Genomic DNA, 20,530 nt, shown 5'->3' with positions numbered 1-20,530 from the left:
GTGGGCTGCGCTGGCCTTGTCGACATCCTGTTCCTCTGCTATTTAATCCTTAGCACGCACTCTCTGCTCTCCCCCTCATGCACAAACAATCCTCTTGTTTATGATAACTTATTTTCCCTCTGTGCAAAGAAACGTGGTGGGTTATTTGTTCTGGTACTCCTCCGGTAAGCCAGTGATGCATTTGCATTCCATTCCCCTCCAGCCCTGGTGATGTGTGCCAAAATCAGTCAATAGACAACAACACAGTGGAAGCTTTAAGAACATGTCAGAGAAGGCTTGAACATTACCCATTAATGTTTACAGCTCCTAATTATGTTAATTAATCACTCCTAGAGGTTGCCTCACCCCGGAGCCCAAAGGCAGGAGTTTAGTTCTCACAGATACGCACTCAGATTTGGATAGCAGGATGGCTGCTTGCAACAAGGAGCTCAGCAAGGATGAGCTGCCACATTATTTATGTGGGGTGGACAGGTTCAGCTGCCTGAGCGATGTGCTGTCGTGGCTGCCTTGCTCCTGTTGGATCATGAAGGTTGCTTTGGCTGTCTACACGAAGAACAGCCAAGCATCTGGGTGCAGGCTCAGCCATGGCTGAAAAGATTGATGTTGTATTCAAGCTGTTGTTGAAGAATGGCCTTTTGGCAGTGGAGAAGAGAGCACTTTGTACTGGCACTAATTATTACAGAGCAGAGATTACTGCCTTTGCAAGATCTGAAGTTGTTACTTCTGTCAGAAAACAGATGTTACTGATGGAAAAAACAGGTGTCTCTTCTATCTCTTGCTTGAAGGATTTGTTAACGATAGGTCTTGTCCCAACATGAAATATGCTGTAAATTGTATTGAATTGAAATTCTGTATTAGTTGATGTAGAGACAACAAAAATATCAACTTCCTGCAGGAGAGATTTTGGCTGCTTTTTTTTTTGAGGGGGGGGCATTTTTTTGGCTTGTCCTGGGACTTCTCTCTTGTTTGCAGCAGGCCTGACGTAAGAACTACTTAGAAGTTTTAGCAATAAGCCAAAATTTAGCAAATGGGCCCGCTCACTGTAGCACTGATGTCTCTGTAGTTCTGCAGGTAGACAAAGCATAGGAACAGAAGGGAGCAGCCAAGCCCCTGCCATTCTTTTTGAGAAATTCATCTTCACAGTTCAGAGCTTGTCTTCACTCTCTGAGCAAATGGAGAGAGCTGAGAGGAGACAATGCATGCTAGATGGCGAGTGATTCAAAAGCAGCTTCAACATGTTTCCTGACATTCTCTAAAGAACTCACTTTGGGCAGGCTTTTGGTACAGTTTAGTGGGGAAACATCCATGGTAGGTGGGCAGTTGGGCTGGGTGATCTTTGAGGTCTTGTCCAACCTTGGTAGGTGGACAGTTGGGCTGGGTGATCTTTGAGGTCTTGTCCAAATTTGGTAGGTGGACAGTTGGGCTGGGGGATCTTGGAGGTCTTGTCCAAATTTGGTAGGTGGACAGTTGGGCTGGGGGATCTTGGAGGTCTTGTCCAAATTTGGTAGGTGGACAGTTGGGCTGGGGGATCTTGGAGGTCTTGTCCAACCTTCATGATTCTGTGGTAGGTTTCTCCAGGAGAAATGCCTTTGCATAGGTGGCAGAGAAGGAGGAAATGCATTTCCAAGAGTAGCAGGGCATAATAATGGCAGAAGACTGTGATTAAGGGTCTGGTGATATCTCTGCTTGGTTGTGTTCCAAGGATTTCCAGACTGGAGCTTGCTCTTTGAAAGAACTGTCTGCCTTTGTGGCTCATTACACAAAACCTAGTTATGTGAAGCAATTTTCCAATACAGCTGCTTGTGAACTGCTGCCATATTGTGTTGGGACTGCGTTCCCTACTCCTTGGTTACTTGGAAAGCACTGCTAGCAGGCCAAGGCCGTGCACGTACCATAAGGCAGATAGGACTGATGGATGCAACGTCAGCTCCTGCAACCCAGAGCTGAGGGAGCGTGGTGGTGAGGCCAGTGCTTGGCACAGCCGAGGTGTGATCTGTCTCTGTCCTGTTGGCAGGACCTCAGCACTGATGAATTGCCAGGCAACTTTCACACACGTCAGGACTGACTTCACGAGGAGCAGCGCGTGCAGGGTGTGAAATGCGATACGAGCAGGTCCTGACACAAATACTTTCCCCATTATGCAGGGTTTCAGAGCAAAACCTTTCTGTCCATTCATCTTCCTCCTGTCTCCCCATTGCTCACCCCTGCTGCCCGGGGAGTCCCGTGAACGGACCCGTTGGCAGCACATTCAGCTCAACAAAACAGCCTTGTGAAAAAGGGAAATATAACACGATCGCTTCCTATTTCTTTCTCCTTTCCTCTGCATCAAAGGGCCGGGCCGGCTGTCAGGAATGTTCAAAATGAATAAATAAAGCACAGGAACCCCCTGCTTCAGACGGAGTCTCATTCAGTCACCGTGAAGCCTGGCCAATTCCTTTGCTGACAGTGCTCGAGTCAGCAGGCAGAGCAAGAAGATCATTCAAAGCTAATCAGTAAAGTGTAAACCTATTAAGAAAGCGCGTTTACCCCTCGCCTCCTCCTTCCTCTAGAAAACCAATCCCCAGATCTGTGGGAATAACACACCACGTACATAAAAGTTGCTATTACTCAGATCCCCTGTTATTAGGTCAGTGATGCCACTGATGAAATGCTCCCCAGAGCCCCGAGCAGAGGCACATAAATCCCGCAAGAAATTCACGACGTAATTTGTTACAGCTAGAGGGCATAAGATGCATTACAGCAAAGCCTGCGTGTTGGGCTCTCCCCTGTGATTCTCGAGGCTATCTCTGGTAATAAAAACCTCATCTTGATTTCTGATCCTTCATATTGATTTCTGTCAAAGGCTTTTCTTGGAGAAAGACGCTACAGCATTTTTTTCCATGTAATCAGGGGATCCTTCTGTGCTCTTCCCTCCGCCCCCTGTTTTTAATACAGAGATGAATCCAAGAAAGATTCGTTACCTGGGGACTGTGGTTAGATGCAGTGGAGAAGACAGTGAGGACAGGTTTTGCATATGCAGTGCAACACCCTGAATGTGAAATTAGAGAGAAATGTTTCTGGTCTGCAATACTGCAGGAAATTGAAGCTAAAGCCCCAGCTATGCAATTGCTGTATTTTTAATATAACCCCCTGTTATTAATATAACGAGTAGAGTCTGTGGGAGTCCTTTGATTAAAATCCAGGCTCAGAGGTGTCTAATCACAGCAACTATTAATTTTTGGAGTATTTGCACTCCGTCTTGGGTTGTGAAATGACTGACTCTGCTCCTTTCCCCTGGTGCAAAGCAAGTGGTAAATATTTATAGCAGTCATCCTTACAAGAGGAGAAACTTTATACGTGCTCGTTGCTTTTGTAACTTGATAGCAGTTGTGCTGAAAGACAACACCTGCTAATTGTATTTCCCATCACATCCTTTTCCTCTTGAAGGATAAAATATGGGAGTTTGGGTTTATTTTTCTAGCACATACAGCAAAATTCACTCAAAAGAATCTTTGTTCCCTTTTAGCTATCTGTTTATTTAATAGACTATGGAAAATGTTAAGCTCTGTCAAAAAGCCTCATTAAAGAATAATTTATAAGCTACATTTAGATGTTCATCTTGTAGGCTAGCTTAATGGAGAGCCAAAGTACATCCTGGCAGGTAATAATTAATGTAAACCTTGACACTTCAGATCTGTTCTGCCATTCACTGGGCCAGGCAGGAGCAAGTCACAGCCAGTCCTGCTAGTTCTGCAGTGTCTCTGGCATTTACCATGCTGAAAGCTTGGCTGTGTGTGACACACGTGCTTCCCATGTGCTGATCTTTTACCTATTTTGGATGCAAGCAAACGTGTCTGTTGGGAGAACTATTTTGATCACCTAAATGGAGGCCTCCCATGAAGAGGAGCTTCATAGCAGGCAGTTCTCTGACTTCTCTCTGTGCCAGGAAGTCCTCATCACTCAGCCAGATTCAAATGAACTGAAATATTGGGCGATGTCCAGCCTATGCTGAAGCTGATGGCAGCTCTCCCACTGGCTTCAATAGGGGCAGGATTCTATCTGCCACGTCGTTAAGTCATCAGAGTGGATTTTATCAGTGAGATCTGTCTAGTCTTGGCTGAAAAATGCCTTACTGATTTTTAGAGAAGATGAGGGACAGCTCATTTAAAAGCAGAGTAACAGGGATTATGATCAAATATGCCATGCTGACTGCCACAGGTCTGTCACCCTCCCTGTGCCTTCAGAGATGACCCCACATGTGGGCACACCGCATAATTGCCATAATTGGATACACAGCTTCTCTTTAACTCTGCTCCATTAAAATGATCTGATTTGGGTTAATTTTTACAAGCAGATTGCTTTGGGTGGGTGGAGGAGCAGTTCTGACCGTGGTCATAATGCAGGACTGAAGGGGAGTTGTTTTCTCAGCCTTGCCCAGTTGCAGTAGAACAACTTGCCTGTCTAAAGGCTTGTGTACAAGCAGCACTGTCACTGATTAACTCTGCATGCCTGTGTATCTTAATCCCATTTAATAGGATCACTTGCTCTGGAAAAGCATACTCATAAAGCTATCCAAGAGCAGTTAATGTGGTGCTTATATTTAAACACCAGCTTTAATCTTTGTTAATTTTCAAGTCTAGATGAGATTCAGGACTACCGAACCTGACTAGATCAGACCAGACAACCTACAGGGTAGTTAAAGAACTCCTTTAATCATGTATTTATATGCTGGGATACTGACTATGTCTTCCTACAGTCTTGAAGCCTCATCTGAAGTTGAGCCCCTGGGTGCATCTGGGGTATAAATTTAACAACAGGGTCCCATTTTGCCTGTAAGACTTACTGAATAAGAAGGATCAGCATGCAAAGTCCATCTTACATCTTGGGAGTATTCCACAGGTACACCTATTTTTGATGAACAGCTCTTTCAGTCATTCCTCACTGCCTCCCTCCATCTAGCATTTGCTTCAGCTTCCTCCAAATGACTGTCTGGATTGGTTAGGCTCTCTGGCATTGTTTGCTGTTACTGTCTTAATAGGGAGGATTTTACTTTTAATATCTTTTAACTGTCTTTAAAGAGGTTTATCCTTGAACTTTGGGGCCCTGCTTCTCAATTTGCGCGTACATAGTGACCCATTGGATGGTATAAATCCTAGAGAAAATTACTTGCATCGTAAAAACAGTCTATATTCCTTAGCACAAGGCCTTACAGTACTGCCCTATTAAAGCTGCCCATCTCCAACTTCAGCTAAAGTAAACTTCCTGAGAAACCGTAGGTGTCAGCACTCAGTGTAGAAAGGTGTAAGTATGTGCTTAACTCTGCTGAGACATGAAGTTTCACTGAGATCAGCAGCACTGCTAAATAAAGCTTCGTTTGCGGGAGCGTCTTTGAGGTCAGGCCTCAATTACAAAGGTCCTTCAGGTTGGCACAGGATGCTTGATAATGCTGACAGCAGGCACCTGGGCTGCAGCATACGTGATTTGCTATACAAAGAATTGTATTTGTGTCATGGCAGACTCCATTATCAGTGAAACCTTATGTAAAAAGCCAGTGTGCCTAAACTGCATACATGCTTCGTATAATTACGAAGCTAGACTGTATGAGGAGTTGCACACTGGTCTGGTTTCCCCACTTACGAGCCCTGCTGCTCAGGATCTCAGTTCTGCAGGCGCTGCTTGCAGCAGAACAAAGATCACTGCTGTAAAATGGATTTGTGCAGCCTGTAAGAATGATACAACCATGCTCCCTGGAGCAAATGGTCTCCTTGAGGGCTGAGTGTTTATCTCTGCTCACCGACACTCGATGAAGCACTGGCTGATCTGATCCTGGAGGGTTTCCCTGATGTCGAGCCCCTCTGTTTCTCGCAGCTGGTCCTTGATGAATTCCTCCTCGTGTCTCCCCTGGATGTCACCTTGCGGGGTATCTTCTTGCTTGGTGTGCATCTGTGGGGTACTGTGAAAGGCCCTCAAGTGAGGAGGGAAGCTCTGAAAACGAGAGGAGAAAAGAAAAGGTGCGGTGAGAAGAAACTTAATACACACCAGAATGCCAGGTTGACAGTGATTCTGAGCTTAGGACTGAATTCATTTACGGGAAGGCAGGAAAAAGCCTTCTCATAAGAAGTGCCTGGATGCACACAATGGCCTATTGTTAGTGTTTCAGCATTAATTAACAACGTTGCAATGTACAAAAACAACCTTTCAGCTGTGGGATCCCGGTATCTCAATGAGACAGGTGAGAAAGCTGCTGTTCTGCAAATGCCAGCTTTATCCGTGTCAGAAGGGTGCCAGAGGTTTTTAATTGAGTTTTCAAATGTTTGGACTTCCCAGTGGTACTTTTTAATTAGCCGGTATTGTTTTTAATTTGTTCACTTAAAGTTTTATATGCTTGGTCATCGGTTTCCTGGTATTTTGTTGCAGCTGATAATATTCCTTTAGGAAATCAACTTCCTTTGAGGCACAAACAAACAACACAAAAAGAATAAACAGCCTCCCAAATGCTGCAATAAAAATCATGGCTCCCCAAGTTTCCCATGATTTGATAACCTTGGAAGAAGGACTTCTAAACCAGCCTTACAATAATGATTTCTGCTCCGTGATTGATTTTACATGTGTGCTTTAAGAGAGATAAAAATGAAAGTCTCTCTGGTATGCAAATACAGAAGCATGAAAAATACCATCTGTGTGGGTGGCCCGAAACTTTGCATTTTTCAGTTTGCAATGGTTGATAAAGTTAATGTGTTCCCAGTGTTTTATGAGCCATTCTCACCTTGGAAGGTAAAGAAAAGTGGATATTTTTTTAACAACGTAAATTAGCTTTGAGTTTTTCAGTAATTCCAGAACAAAATAATTCCCACTTACCCAGGACGGACTGATGTTATAAGACAGTGTGTGTGCCAAACTGAAGAATGGGAAAGAGGAGAAAATGTGATAAGCTGTTCTTGTGATGCTGTGTTTTGTCCTCTTCAAAGGCTGTGGCTCACGTATAGGTGGCAGCAGATGTGAACAAAAGCCCACGTCTGCATCTCTGTCCTGGCTTCCCACCTTCAGAGCGTGTCTTTAACTCAACGGATCTCAGACTGACTCAGTAACACTTTCTCCTCACTCTGACTCTGGAAATGTGTTTTCTACTGTGCTGCAAGTCCTAATTCCAGAGGACTCCCGCAAAGACAAGAAAGCTTCTATCAAAGGTTTGGCCAGCTTACAATTAAGATCGGTTATTCGGTGTTTTTCCATGCTTCAACCAGCTTCCAAAAATCACTAACGAGTGCCAAGCAAATTTGGTTTCAGAAAGTATACAGCGGGTTTGCACACCGTCCAAAGAAAGCGTTAGAGGCCCCGTTCAGGAAAGCAATTTACTGCCTTCCCTGCATCTGCAGTGTGTGGAAAAGGAATTGGTCAAGGCCATCACTGAGAAAATATTCAGACGGAAACAAGAAGAGCAGCATGCTTCAGATCGGCAGCTGCACTTGCTCTCTGCCTGAATATATGACCCGAAGATGTTTGCCTCTCACCCTGAGATGTTATCTTCACTCATTTGTCACTTTCTATAGCCATCAAGTGTTTCCAATTCTTCCCTTTCAACAGCAACTCTTTGAAAGGACAGCACAGCTACTGTGAGCACTACTGATTTGTATTTTACTTGCAACGTTAAATGAACTTCTGAACAGCCAGCTCTAGCAAAGTGGACCCATAGGGCTTGCTTTCCAGGTTATAATTTAGAAGCAAGATTCACTTCCCTTCCATAGTTCCACGCTCAACTTTTAGCTTCACTGGTGTAATGCTTAAGGAACTGTGCATTCCCAGCAGAGTGCTATGGCCCAGAGGTACTGGTCCCAAAGCTGCTAATGAAGAGATGAGCCAGCTAAAGCCAACACAGCTATTCCATGTCTTTCTACACTGCTGTGGCACAGTCTGAACAGACACTGTGTTATGCTCAGACAACCTACTGTTTTTTTCTAACTAGCTGCACGCTGGGGAAAGTGGAGGGAAGGGCTGTTTATTTAGAAGTATGTTTTCCAGCATTTCCTGCTGAAGATGTGTGAGAAGAACGTGGATAAGGGAAAGAAATCTGGGAATGGAAGAAAGGGACTCAGTATTTCCATGAGCACAGGTAGCTGTGATGAATGCTGGAGGTGTGCTCGGTGATCCCATCCTGTCCTATCTACTTTGGGAGGCTGGAAGAAACAGAACCAGTGATCAGGCTGAGGCAACTCAGTGCAAGAGGCACAAGGGTATCTTCAGCTTTAGGCTGACTTGCAGGTGGTAGAGAAAGACTGGCTTCTCTGCATGAGTTATGTGACCTCTTAAGGGTGAATTTTCATGAGGTGGTTCATTGCTTGAACAGCTGATTGGCCCTGAAAAGGGCCAGTTCCCCTTCCCCCCTGTCTGCTGGCTGTGTGGCCCTTGCCTTCTCCTTTTTTGGCACTGGCACTCCGCTGACCTTGCAGTGAACCAGACCAGCTCTCTAAGAAATAGGAAATAATCTCCTTTATCTTTTCTCTCCCCTAGGTTAATTCTCTCTCATTATAATGAGGTGAATCAGTCAACCAAGGAGGCAGCTGAGAGCCAGAGCCATCACAAGGGAAGCGGTGTGGGCAAGCATGGAACAATGTGCTGAGCAGGACAGTCGTGCAGCAGCACAGACAGGAGAGCATCCGTTTTCATTCACCTCTGAGCCTCTTCTTCACTCAGCTTCTCTTCTCAGCTGCTCTCCAGTCAGCCCAGAGGGAGCCTTTGATGGCTAGCTGCTCGTCACTGCAAGTTTACTGCCCACGTGTCTTTCATCAGTGCCAATGTCAGATGAGGTAAGAACTATTTAAATTGGCAAGAACATGCCTGTGTGAGCAAGACTAGAAGCAGGAGATTCTTATCTCCCAGTAAACTAATACAGACCACACCTATGCTTGAGTCCAAAGTCACGAAGCTGGTGTGGACACAGTCCAGCTAACTCTAAACCAGCTGACTCAGATGCTGATGGCAACAGAGCTACAGCACATGCTCTAGTCTCCAAAATCCATGCAAGGCCTCTACCTTTCCAGAATGGCTTATGAAGAGATGCTCTGTTGTATTTGCCCTTCATCTTTTTCTTTTCCTTGTTTTGTTTTGCAATTATAAGGCAAACTAAACCACTTCTATCAATGAGAGTCCAGCTAACCATCTTCAATAACTCATTAAAGAACAGGAGGGTTGATATGGCCTCATTCTCATTCGACCGTTCTTTCTTCCAGTCCTATTCCTTCCCTGTTGTTAGTATTTTCTAAATTAGGGTATGCTCACTGCTCACTTATTTACATGGACAAAAAGGCTGCTGCTGATGTGAAATGCGCTGCTGCTTGATTGCTTCCATTGCTGGGAGAGTGGAATTTATCTAAGCTGGGTTCATGGGGAGGAGGCTATGGAAAGGAGCCAACAAGATAGTGAGAGATGGCAGGTACAAAAAGACACTTGATCTGAGTGGGAATCAGTTCTGGCAGGCGAGCTGTTGTGAGTAATGATAGAGAGAGACGTCCATAACAGATGGCACCATTTGAAGGAGGCCTAGCGATGGACATCCAGTTGCCCAATGGGGGTCCTCCGTTGGTGCAAAGCTCTGGAAATAGCACGCACTGAGTCAGATGGGTGAGGGAGAGCATGGAAAGAAGAGCAGATCTGGTCATGACAAATGAGTCCTGAAGGATTCATGGCGGTGTAATGGAGAACACATGCAGTGCACTGTGCTTATGAGTGGAGAATGGGAGGCCTGTGCATGTAAAGAACCAAGAGCTGGTTTCCTTTCTAGGGGGGGAGGAGGAGGAAAGCACTGAACAGCTGTGAGGAAATCATGCCACAGCTATCTGATTTTAAGGGCAGCTTTACAGGTGAACATTCAACTGGCCTGACTCTTCCTTCAGTTACTTTGAAATCAATGAGTTATGCCAACAAACTTGGTGTCTCTCCGGATCTTCCCAAGCAAACTCCAGCTGGTGGGGTACGAAAACGGACTGAAGAACTGACAGAAAATGGGGACAGGAAAAGTATCATTTTCATTTAGTAACAGGAGGAGAAAGGGGTTGACACATGAGGAAACATCAAAAGAACTTACATACACGTGGCCTAGGAAGTAAAATTGGTAATGTCTTAAAAACTGCTTCCTTGACCTGTAAGAACTGATCCAAGATTACATCAGGGTATGGAAGACCAAGAAACTGAATCAGCGTTAGACTATTACCTACATTCTAACCAGAAGGTGAAATAGATAAAATGGGAGTGAATTGAATGATATCACCTAAAAATAGAGACTCCAGCTGCAGGAGCGGCTGAAGAGATATAACAAGATGTCCAGATGATATCAGTTTTAAAATGATGTAATTGTACCATTGTTTTAGCTGTCAGCTCTCTGCCATCTGTTGTGCATTTGCAGCGCGTTTTCATAGAAAAGCTTTTTTTCTTTTGTCAGATAGACTCAAACCAAGGAAAGAAAACCAAGCCCATCCGGGAGCCTATGTATGAGAAAACACGGTTTCCATTTTCTTGCTTTGCAGTTAAAGAAAGAAAATGTGCTAAGCTTGCTTTCTTTTGACCACAGTTCTTGTGCTGATCACAAAAGTATACGTCACCCTAAACTCCTGCCCAGTTGCGAGGAGGCAACTGCAAAAGGTGGGCACTGTGTTCTCTCCTCAAGGAGCAGACTTCAGAAGGAAGTATATCTGAAAAACATTGGTCCATCCAATAATGGAAGAAATAGGTACTGAAAGGGCAGAAGCTGTGCCAAGACAGGTGGCCAGTGCAAAAGGACGGCTCCAAACAGTTCCATCAGGAGTGTTTTCCTGCTGACCAATCTCTGACCTGTGCCTTGCAGCATTGCAGACCCACTCTCCATGTGCCCATATACTTGATCTGGAATTCTGAAGTGTTGTAATGAGACAATTTGATGAGAGCAACTTTGCAGCTCTCTCTACTTAATGTGAACGTTAAGGAAGACAAAAGGCAATTTATTTCTAACATCGCTTCTCTCAGCGCCTCTAATGTTTCTGCTTCTGAATCAAAGGGAGGCATTCTATAGTAAGACACTAATAAATAGCTTTTCCTTGGGGGAAGAAGTATTTTCCTATCTTTAAGAAATTTCTTTGGCCATGTGAAATTCAAATTTGTTAACTTGCCCTGCAAACAGCGACTCATTTAGAAACAAATTACAAATATTAGATGGAGACAGTGAACTTGATAATGCAGTGCTGCCACATCAGTTGTAGAATAATGCATCTTAATGAAGGCTTCCCATGTGAATAAACCATTATATTTACAAGCTTTTCACAGTTAATGACCCAGAACTGGATAACGAAACTCACATTTTTAGTGTGGTCCTCTGTCAGCAAAAGTATACATATTAATAATTGATGTTGCTGTGAAAATAGGGCATAATAGGAAGATTCTTGAGTTTCTGGGAAAATAGGACTACATGGTCCATTAACTTAAAATGCTTATCTAATGCTTGATGGGCTTTGTCTTTAAAATCCTTGTTCAAATTAATAAGGCAAAATGGACGTTTGTCTAAAAGAGAATTTTATTTCCAACTCATCAGTCACAAGTACACTGATGAGAGAGCTGTTTGATCTTCTGCTCTTTATTCCTTCTCCTCTACAGAGAAGAGTGAAAGGACCAAAGTGAAAGGACCCACCAGCAGAGGGAAGGAGCAGTTCCAGGTAAGCCTACGTGATGAAAGCCTCTGTGCATACTCTCCTTCACACTTAGGAGCCCAATTGCGGAGATCATTCTTTCCTACCTTGAAATGTCTGCCTTTCTGCTTAGTCAGCTCAACAACTTTTCCCAACACAGACTGCTTTATTGTTCATTATAAAACACTTAGAGGTGTGCAGGCTGGCTGAACATGCTTAAGGCTAGAGTTCCACATCTAGGAGGCCCCGTACTGTGGAACTAACTGCTCTTCAATTGTTCCATTACAGCTGCACTTACAAGGAAAGATAGTCTTCGTTCCAGTGAAATAAATACATTTCATTCCATTTCACGTTTCAAGGCTAACACTCATACGATGCCTGAAAGGTGGATTTACTGCAGCTTTTATTACTGGGTACTTAATTTAGAATGGTTTCTTTTCTTAGATCTGAAACGGCACAGCTGAAAGATGCACTGCGTGGTTTTAAGGGACTTTTTCACTCATTGTTTTGCTACAGACAGCATTGTCCAAGACTGTAATCCTTCAACAGATGTAGTGATTGAGTAGCATTTTGTTGCTTCAAACGTAGCAGAGTTTGTTTCTCCAGAGGGCTTTATTTTCCAAGCAAAGCAAGTATTTTTAATGGTCATTTATATTCATGAGCAGCAAAAGCGAGATTTTTTTACATTTGAACTACACAGACAAGAACTCCTTACTAGCAGATGAAAGGAATATTCTACCTAAGCAGCTGGGGTCTTGCTCTTTGCTAATTTATCCTGCTGAATTTTAAGCTGTGATCCAAAAATCTCTGCAGAAGTTTAATAGATGAGTTGGCTGTGCTCTTCCTTTCTTGTTTTCTTGTTTTGCCTGGCTGCAGGAAGGATGTGTTTCAAAGAGTTCTCTTGTCTGATGGAGATTGTGTTCGTATAGGTTCCATGCTACACGAATGGTGATAGCCACATCAATTATATGGCTGAATTCCTAAATTAGGCGCAAAAGAGGAACAACTAAACAAAATGTATTGCATTCATTAAAGCTTCCCTACTATACGATTCACTTCAATGGCTTTCCCAATTAAAGTAATTGTCATATGCATTCAAACAGAGCATTTTGTAGTAAGAGGCCTTGTTAGAAAAATATTGAAAAAGGCTGCTTCGTAGATTTATGCAATCTATAAATAAATATTGACATGTGACAAGTTTCCATAAGCTCAAAGAGAATTGGAGGTGGAAAATGCCATCTATATTCATGGCCGCATAGGTTTATGTAATTGCAGTTGTGTTTATTTAGATCATATACGTGGGCATGCTGTCAAACCTCTACTAAAACTGGCAAGTAGGTTTTGGACTCTGAAAGGCAATGTGACTCCAGTCAATGAAAGCCAAATTATTCAGTGGGATTCTTGCTTGCCTGCACCGTTAGACAGACTAGTTATCACTCTTTAGATGTATCTGCGTGCCTGGCTAAATAACAGTGGCTTTTGCTGACATCTAAGCATCCTCTAGGCTGCAAGTATAACAGAAATCATTGTAATCTTAAGCCTGATAAAAACAGGCCTGGTGTGTAATGCTACCGTGTTTGCCTGCTTCCAGGAACTGAAGAAATATTTCAAATGTTATGTATTTATGGAGCTTGCAGTTTGTCCAGTCCCATGTAATATTTATTTAGCCATAGGCTTGAATGTTTACACTGAAGGCTATTCCAGGAAACACTGAGTTGTTTCTAACTGGGTGAAATGAATTATATTTATCAGGAATTCGAAGAACAAGCAATGTTTGGCAGGCTCTTTTCTCAGATATAAATAAAAGCATTAGCCAAGAAAACATGCCTAAATTAGGGTATGCTTAAAAGAGTTAAGCAGGAGAAAACAGTTATTTAAGACCACATTGGTCCGCTCATATGTGAAGGATACAGAAGGAGGAAGAGCAGTGGAAATGTTTTGTGAGAAAGCACAGATAAGCAAACGTTGTGCCACTAACTCCTTGGTTAGGGCTGAAATGATGCAACAGAACAGTGTGAGATCTGTGTATATCAGTAGGTGTGTGTCTGAGATGACAAGGAGCTTGTGTGGGTGCACATCCAAAGCATCCAGGGCTCAGTCCTATGAACTGCCTAAGCATGCGGAGCACTTGGCTCCAGTGGGGTTGATTACTTGTGCTCCTTCCATGAAAACATGGGCACAGGGGATTTACAAGCCAAAAACAGACAAGTGGAAGTCTGCCAGTTTAAAAACCACAATAATGGCACACTGAATTGGCCTGCACTGGTAAAATAGAGCAAGAAAATACAGATTGGTGTGTAGAACATATGAATGTTTTCAAGACAGTGTGTCTTTGAGCATCCTTAAGCAGTGTGGCTTAAGGACTTGTTTTGCAGCATTGGTTATGGTGGTGGTGCTGGGGGTAAACAGCAGTATGGCAGCAATGTCAGGAAGATCAGGAAATAGGTCAGGATACAGTTATCAAGATATATGTGCTCCTAGTGAGGCTTGCTTCTCTTTCCAAATTAAACTGGTATTGCAAATTGTGATTTATCGGAGATTTAGAAAAACATGTGCTGAGGGAATCATGCTGTTTCTGCAATTAAGCTTTAATAAATAATAATAATAATGAGGCCTTAGTTGTGAGCCAAGAAAAATCTCTGGAAGACAGACTTCTACTCTGTCATCGGGCAAAAGAAATAGAATCAAATTCCAGAAAACAAACGTAAATTTTTCTGAAGTGAGGAGACAGTAAGGAAAATAATACCGAGTTAAACAAAAGGTTGAACTCTCCTTGTTGCATGTATTTGCAGACTTTTGAGATGAACGTGACTGAATTCTTCCACAAATCGTTATTCAGAACATCAAATGGTCTAGCTGTTTTTGTCAAGCACTCTTTATGTGAAAGCAACACCCACATTTTAAAAATAACTATAATTACAAGAGAAATTACATTTATCGCAGTAAAAGTCAGGTCTCCTTTGGGATGGACTTGGAGTAATGGATGGCTAGAGCTTCTAATTTATCTGTGTCGTGCAGCATTAGAAAAGCAAATTCAACATATTTACACATGAAGATCTGTGGTCATTTTTTAGAGGGCTGACATGATCATACATCAAAGAGACTTGACCTTTGGAGCTCGCTGCCTATCTATCAGTGGGAACCCATGCTTTCTTGCCGTTCATTTCCTTTGGAGAGCATGGATGGGAATGTGGCATGAAAAGTAAAAGTGGAACACAACGGGGAAATATAAAAATACCAGCAATATGAACAGATTATTTTTATTTAGAGGTATTCTTCCCCCCTCTCCCGCTTATTTTGATTATGTACTTGATAAAGAGTAATGAGTCTGAGTGCAGAACTGAAAACATCAATTCTCTCGCTCCTAACTGGAGGTCAGGAAATGAATTCAATCCATGTGTTTGGTTTGAATTCCCTTCATCCCTGTGATCAAATAGATCTTCCTTCTCATAAAATGCAGTAGGTGGCTATTTATGCCCTAGTGATCTGTTACTCCTTCCATTGCCACTGCGAGAGGAGTGCTTGGCTGTGAAGACTTGTGAGAAACTGTTATGGGATTTGATAGGAAATGATGCCTTGTTTTGCAGAAGGTATATTGTCTAATATATATTTTTCAGTACGTTCCAAACATTCCTCATTTAGTCTATGCCACTTAAAATCTTTGTCTTAAAGAGAATCAGAATCAGCAGACAAGCTCTGGTTACCTAAGCTGGCCACGCTTACTGTTAATGACTAGCAGATACAAAAGGCAATAATCCATAACAGTGTATCTGTATTTAACTTGGTGAAACTCAGATAAATGCACATGCTACTTCCTACGGATAAGATTTCATGGTCATTCTTAACTGATGACATGTGTTTGGCAGATGTCTGCTGCAGGTACAACTAGCTTTCATAAGAGCCATAACCAACCGAAGTGTAATCCCATTGTTGGCTAAGGAAACCTTTCAAACTCTCTGGGAGAAGCAAAATGCGTATTTTCGCTGAAAATTAAATCATTGTTTTTCAAATGATCATTTAAGAGCTATAATAAATAAACCAAATGAAAAGCAAAGATGGATCCTCTGTGAGGCAGGTGCTCAGAAGCAGCTTCACAAGGACTTGAAGGAAGGGTGCTGGTGGGAGGAGATGTGCGTTCTGGATTGGGGGAGATTCCTCTCTCCATCTGCCTTGTCAGTAGGGTCACTTTCATTTCACTTTTACCCTATGCAATCTAATTGACCGCAGACTTCCCTATACTTCTGCAATATTTAGGTTCTCTGTTTCTACACTGACATTGCAATGTGGTAATTCTAATGTCCCTTTCCCTTCTCTTGCCATACGCACACGCTAGGTTGCAAAAGGTTGTGAGAAGACACTGCTCTTTTAATTCTTCAATTGTCTTGGCCCTCTGAATTAAAAACTGATAATAGAATTCCCTTTCTCTGTCACGCCTGCATCACATTCCTGGGGCAAACTCTAAACTGTCCCCTTCTGCCATGTGCACTGTGTACACAAAGCACAAGAGCTTAAGACAAATTGAGGTACTTCTGTGCCATCTATCATTTCCGTTTAGTTCTGCATTCCTTAGAGACTCCTTTTAAGAAGGGAAGACTCTTAGAAACTAATTTCTTATCTTGTGTTAAATTACAAAAGTCTGAAGAACAAACAGGCCACGGTACTTTATGTTCTCTAGACAGCACCACTTACCATCCCCAGAAATATCATTTCCTCTTCTCTCATTTTCTCTGTTTTCTTGCGCTGGATATATCCTCGCCAAACCTGAATTGTAAACAAAACTCTAATGAGATAAATGGGCCTTGTTACAGCTTCCTTTGCTGTGGCAGACAGAGGAAAAAACAAATAGAGGAAGGAAAGGCACAATATACAATTGAAACTATTACTCTTTAACAGGTTAGCAGCTGCTACGTTCTTTAAAAAAGAAATTCTAAAGTTTGTTATCCTCTTGCACTGGCAGACCTATCTTCTAGCACAACATCAGGGTTCAGAAAGCGTTTAAGGATTCAGAGTGAATTCCTGTTCTCATCAGGCTGAATTATTCCAAATTAGTCATGCATAAGGAATTTTTCTGGAATTTAGCATTCTCATTTTTCTCAAGATATGAAATGAACTCTTTCCCCAGAGACCCCAGGAAAAGGCACTGCATTTCAAGGTGATGCCAGAAAGAGCAATTGAGGTCATAAAAATCAGAGCAGAAAAACAACATGTAGGTTATAGAGTCATCCTGCACCGCCGGAGCAGGGCTGTTTCCATTGATCTCACCACTAGGGTTATGGCTCATTTTTTTAAGCGGCTTAAATGATGTATTTCACCTTGCTAAACACCCTGAGAGCAATCCATTCAGAGTGTTTCCCACCCCGTGAGCTGTGTTGCTCTCTCTACCGCTGTTCTTCTGAATAAAACATATTGTCCCTTGCTCTCAGCAGAACTCTCGTTACATCAAAGCTCTCACCTTTTGAATGCAGGTGGCGGCGTCATCTGGATTTGGACCAGCCTGTTCCCGAAGTTTGGTATGTCTTTTTCTCTTCTCTTCAAGGTAGATTTGCTTCATGAATAATGCTCGACGCCGGCCTTGGCGAGCCCGCTCTGCCACCTGGATCATTTTAATGGCTTCTTCAAATGTCATGGCCTTGACAGGTTTCTTCAGCAGCGCAGCCAAAGAGGAAAGGACAAAGCAGAGCGGTTTTGTTAACTGCCTACCTCAGTTAGCAGATGAGACAGTGAATTAACCTTTAGTGGAAACTTTCTAAGACAAAACATCTCTGCTACAAACAGCAGAGACTCTTCTTGCAGGGCCATCATGTGGTATTTTTGAAATTTGCTATCTCCAGAGACAATTTTTAAGGAGAAAGTGAGCCTGACACACTGCTGTCGTTTCTGTGGCATCCCAGGTAGGTAGGTGGCGAGACTGGACATAGCAGAATGAATGGGTGGAAGATGGAGAGAAAAGAGATGCTAAAACTCTGGGGCACACCTCTGAGCAGCAAGGAACTCCTGATGCTATAGTGGGAAACACAAATGGTTTATGCTACCTGCTAAGCGTTACCCATTTGGGAAAAAAGGCATGAAGAACCATAGAGCTTTCTCCCACTAAAAGAAAAACTCCTTGGGCTGTGCAGTGTCTTTTTTTTTTTCCTCTGGTTTCTGTAGGGATGGGTTCCTGGATGGACTGCTGGATCCTCAGCTCTTTTGCTGAGTGAAACAACAGGCTGATTTGAGCTAGCCAGACCTGGTCAGAAGGTCTGACTTAGGGAAAAAAGCATGTCAGAACAGGGCAGCTGGAGAGAACTCCTTCCTACTTCTGAGAACTCATCAGTGCCTCGTGTTCCCCATGGAAAGGCTGAATTACTGTCCTTTCCTGACATTAATCCCCCTATTGGAGACAGTTCACATTCAGTGCTTCTATATATATTGTGTGGAGCTCGCTATACAACATTTTCAGCAGGGCTTTCTACAATGGAAATACACAGGAGAACAAATAGTCTGTGCAGCAGATTCCTTTAATAAGCCCATGTCCTTTGATAAAACTCCAGAGTTTTGTGTGTACTCTCAGCTGTTTGTAACAGTGCTGCCATGGACACTCAGCAGCACAGTGCTCTGCTGCACAGCAGTCAGGATTTCCTGAGTGTACACAGCTTGCTGTGATACATACAGAGGTGCTAACAACCCTCCAGCAATCGCAGCAGTGGTGGAACTGGAGCATAGCATAAGGCATGGGATTCATAGTAGGTTCATATGAGATTGTTTTCTTCATGTTTATTAACAATGAATCTTGTTGTGACATCCTGGCAAAGGGAACCTGGACCCTGCCAGAGCCTGGTGCTTGCAGGTGAGCTGGCTGCACGCTGGAAAGGCTCACCTGTTCATGGCTGCCATGCTGAAAAGGAATGAGAACAGAACTGTGGGAAACAAAAAGACTCCAAGAAGTAACAGAGGATTTCCACAGACCAACATCAGACCATTACAGAATTTACCCATAAATTTACTGTGGAGGCCAGCGGGGCTGCAGCTGCCCATCAAAGTAATCAGTGTTCTGCCTCTGCACACTGCTTCTTTCTGTGCCTGGGAACCTTCCCTCGGTCGCTTTGTGGGATCGATGCTACCACATACCCAGCAGAGAAGCAGACTTCCCCCAGCAGCACAATTACTGCAGAGGATTCGGTGGCTGTGGGTCTGATCAGGACTGTCTCTTATGGCTGCAGCATCTACAAAACTCACTCTGCAGACACAGCAGCCCAGTTGTTTATTTCAGGAGGTGAGAGGGCTGCTTGCAGGCAGCGGGCCATTTCCAAGAGGTCAGAAGTATATCAAATCCAGAACAGTCTTCACCAGAGCACTCATGTACTTCTCCACAATGACTTCTGCTCTGCCAAAACCCAATTTTCTACTCCTCCTAGCAGCTGCAGCTCGATGGCTGTATGGAAGAGACTGCAGTCATTGTTTGGAGGTTATAAACAACTGAATGCTGCTGTGCTGATCTGAACTCTGAGTTTTGCCCATTCCAGCCAGAAACCCTGGCTCAGTAAAACTGAAGCCCACCTTGATTTCAGTAGGACTGATTATGTGAGGAGAGTTAGCTGGGTAAATAAAGCAGCTTCTAAGCTTGAGCCAAGCGCTGCCCTTTCTCTGACACTCGCACACACGGAGTCAATTCATTTCTGCAGTCTTAGGTTTGAGATGTGACTGGGTATTGTTAGGCAGAAAAACTCAATGCTACTTCCCGTTTGAGCCTCATCTGCAAATGGACTTAACTACCATAAAAATACTTCTTACTTCAGTGGCTCACGCTCAGGCATGCATGGCTATAAGCTACAAAATTAAGCATGTTATTGTGTAGGTATATGGCACGCTTACCTGCGTTGCCAATCCGGCATTCAACAAAATCTCATCCAGAGTTTTCTCTCTCTGCTGCAAGCCTTCCAGATTCTCCTTAATAAAATACTTTGGGATAGGTATTTCTGTGTCTTCCTATAGGAAAAAAATAGTTGTGAGGTGCTTTTTAAAACTGCGTGAAAATCATATTACTTATTAGCTGCACACCTTTACAAAGCAATTAAATGGCAGTGAGATTATTGAATTTTTTTGGAGTGTTAGGGAACCTGACCTCTGTTACAGCTGCCGAGCTGTTACTGTGCAATTACTTAAGGCCTAATTCAACAGCAACAAATAAATCAGCCCAGTTTCTGAACCATAGCAGACCAGAAATCTTTCTTTCTATAATGGCTCAATTATATTATGAAACTGTTAAAACATTTGGCAGGGCTGCCAGTAATTTAAACATGATTTCTGTGGAATTGAATACCTCTGGCTGTGTGATCATCCCACTTCTTTTTCTAATCAGCATGAAAAATAGATCAGTTCTCCTGCATTTTTTGGAACCTTTACAAGGAACCAAAGCATATAATTCAGTTTGCCTTCAGGTATTTTTACACTGCCAATGACTGGGATATCTCAGTTACTACTCACAATCAGGCCTGATTAGAAGAGGTTGTCTTTATTCATTTCCATCATTGAGAGGATGTAAACAATTCACATTTCTACCAACTCTTCTCCTACAGAATGTCACTCTTGAGATTTGGAATAAGACATGGGCAGGCAGACAGAAATGCCCCAGAAGTGAAGACGCTGCAGTGGCATAACCTGTTGTTTGTATTGTATTGAATCATAGAATGGCCTGGCTTGAAAAGAACCTCCAAGATCGTCTAGTTTCAGCCCCCTGCTGTGTTGCAGGGTCACCAACCACCAGACCAGGCTGCTCAGAGCAAGTGGTTTGTCTGGATGACCTTGCATATGATGAATCAGTGCAGGGATGAGGAACTGCTCAGCTAGCTAACCTGGGCTTTAATCACCAGAAATTCTGGGCTGTGACTTTTACTGAATGCAAAGATGAAATCCAAGCC

At 43.1% G+C, this 20,530-nt stretch overlaps 1 protein-coding gene and 1 long non-coding RNA gene across 2 annotated transcripts in view; one reads left to right on the top strand and one right to left on the bottom strand.

The window, feature by feature from the left end:
* IQCA1 (IQ motif containing with AAA domain 1) overlaps positions 1 to 20,530 on the bottom strand; it is an 85,495-nt gene that overhangs the window by 56,496 nt on the left and 8,469 nt on the right. The window contains exons 3-6 of the mRNA XM_042874898.1: positions 19,485 to 19,598; positions 17,083 to 17,271; positions 16,320 to 16,391; positions 5,774 to 5,964 (exon numbers count right to left, since the gene is read on the bottom strand). Coding sequence (XP_042730832.1) covers positions 5,774 to 5,964; positions 16,320 to 16,391; positions 17,083 to 17,271; positions 19,485 to 19,598 — 566 coding nt within the window. The remainder of the gene's footprint in view (positions 1 to 5,773; positions 5,965 to 16,319; positions 16,392 to 17,082; positions 17,272 to 19,484; positions 19,599 to 20,530) is intronic.
* Positions 11,603 to 17,919, top strand: LOC122181972. Its single transcript, XR_006179646.1, has 3 exons — positions 11,603 to 11,657; positions 17,096 to 17,521; positions 17,781 to 17,919. It is a non-coding gene; the product is annotated as an uncharacterized LOC122181972 (long non-coding RNA).

Source organism: Lagopus leucura, unplaced genomic scaffold (assembly GCF_019238085.1).
Source record: "Lagopus leucura isolate 7727_CA_CO unplaced genomic scaffold, USGS_WTPT01 Super-Scaffold_100012, whole genome shotgun sequence".
NCBI classification, from domain to species: domain Eukaryota; kingdom Metazoa; phylum Chordata; class Aves; order Galliformes; family Phasianidae; genus Lagopus; species Lagopus leucura.
This window is presented reverse-complemented; position numbering and strand designations above follow the sequence as displayed.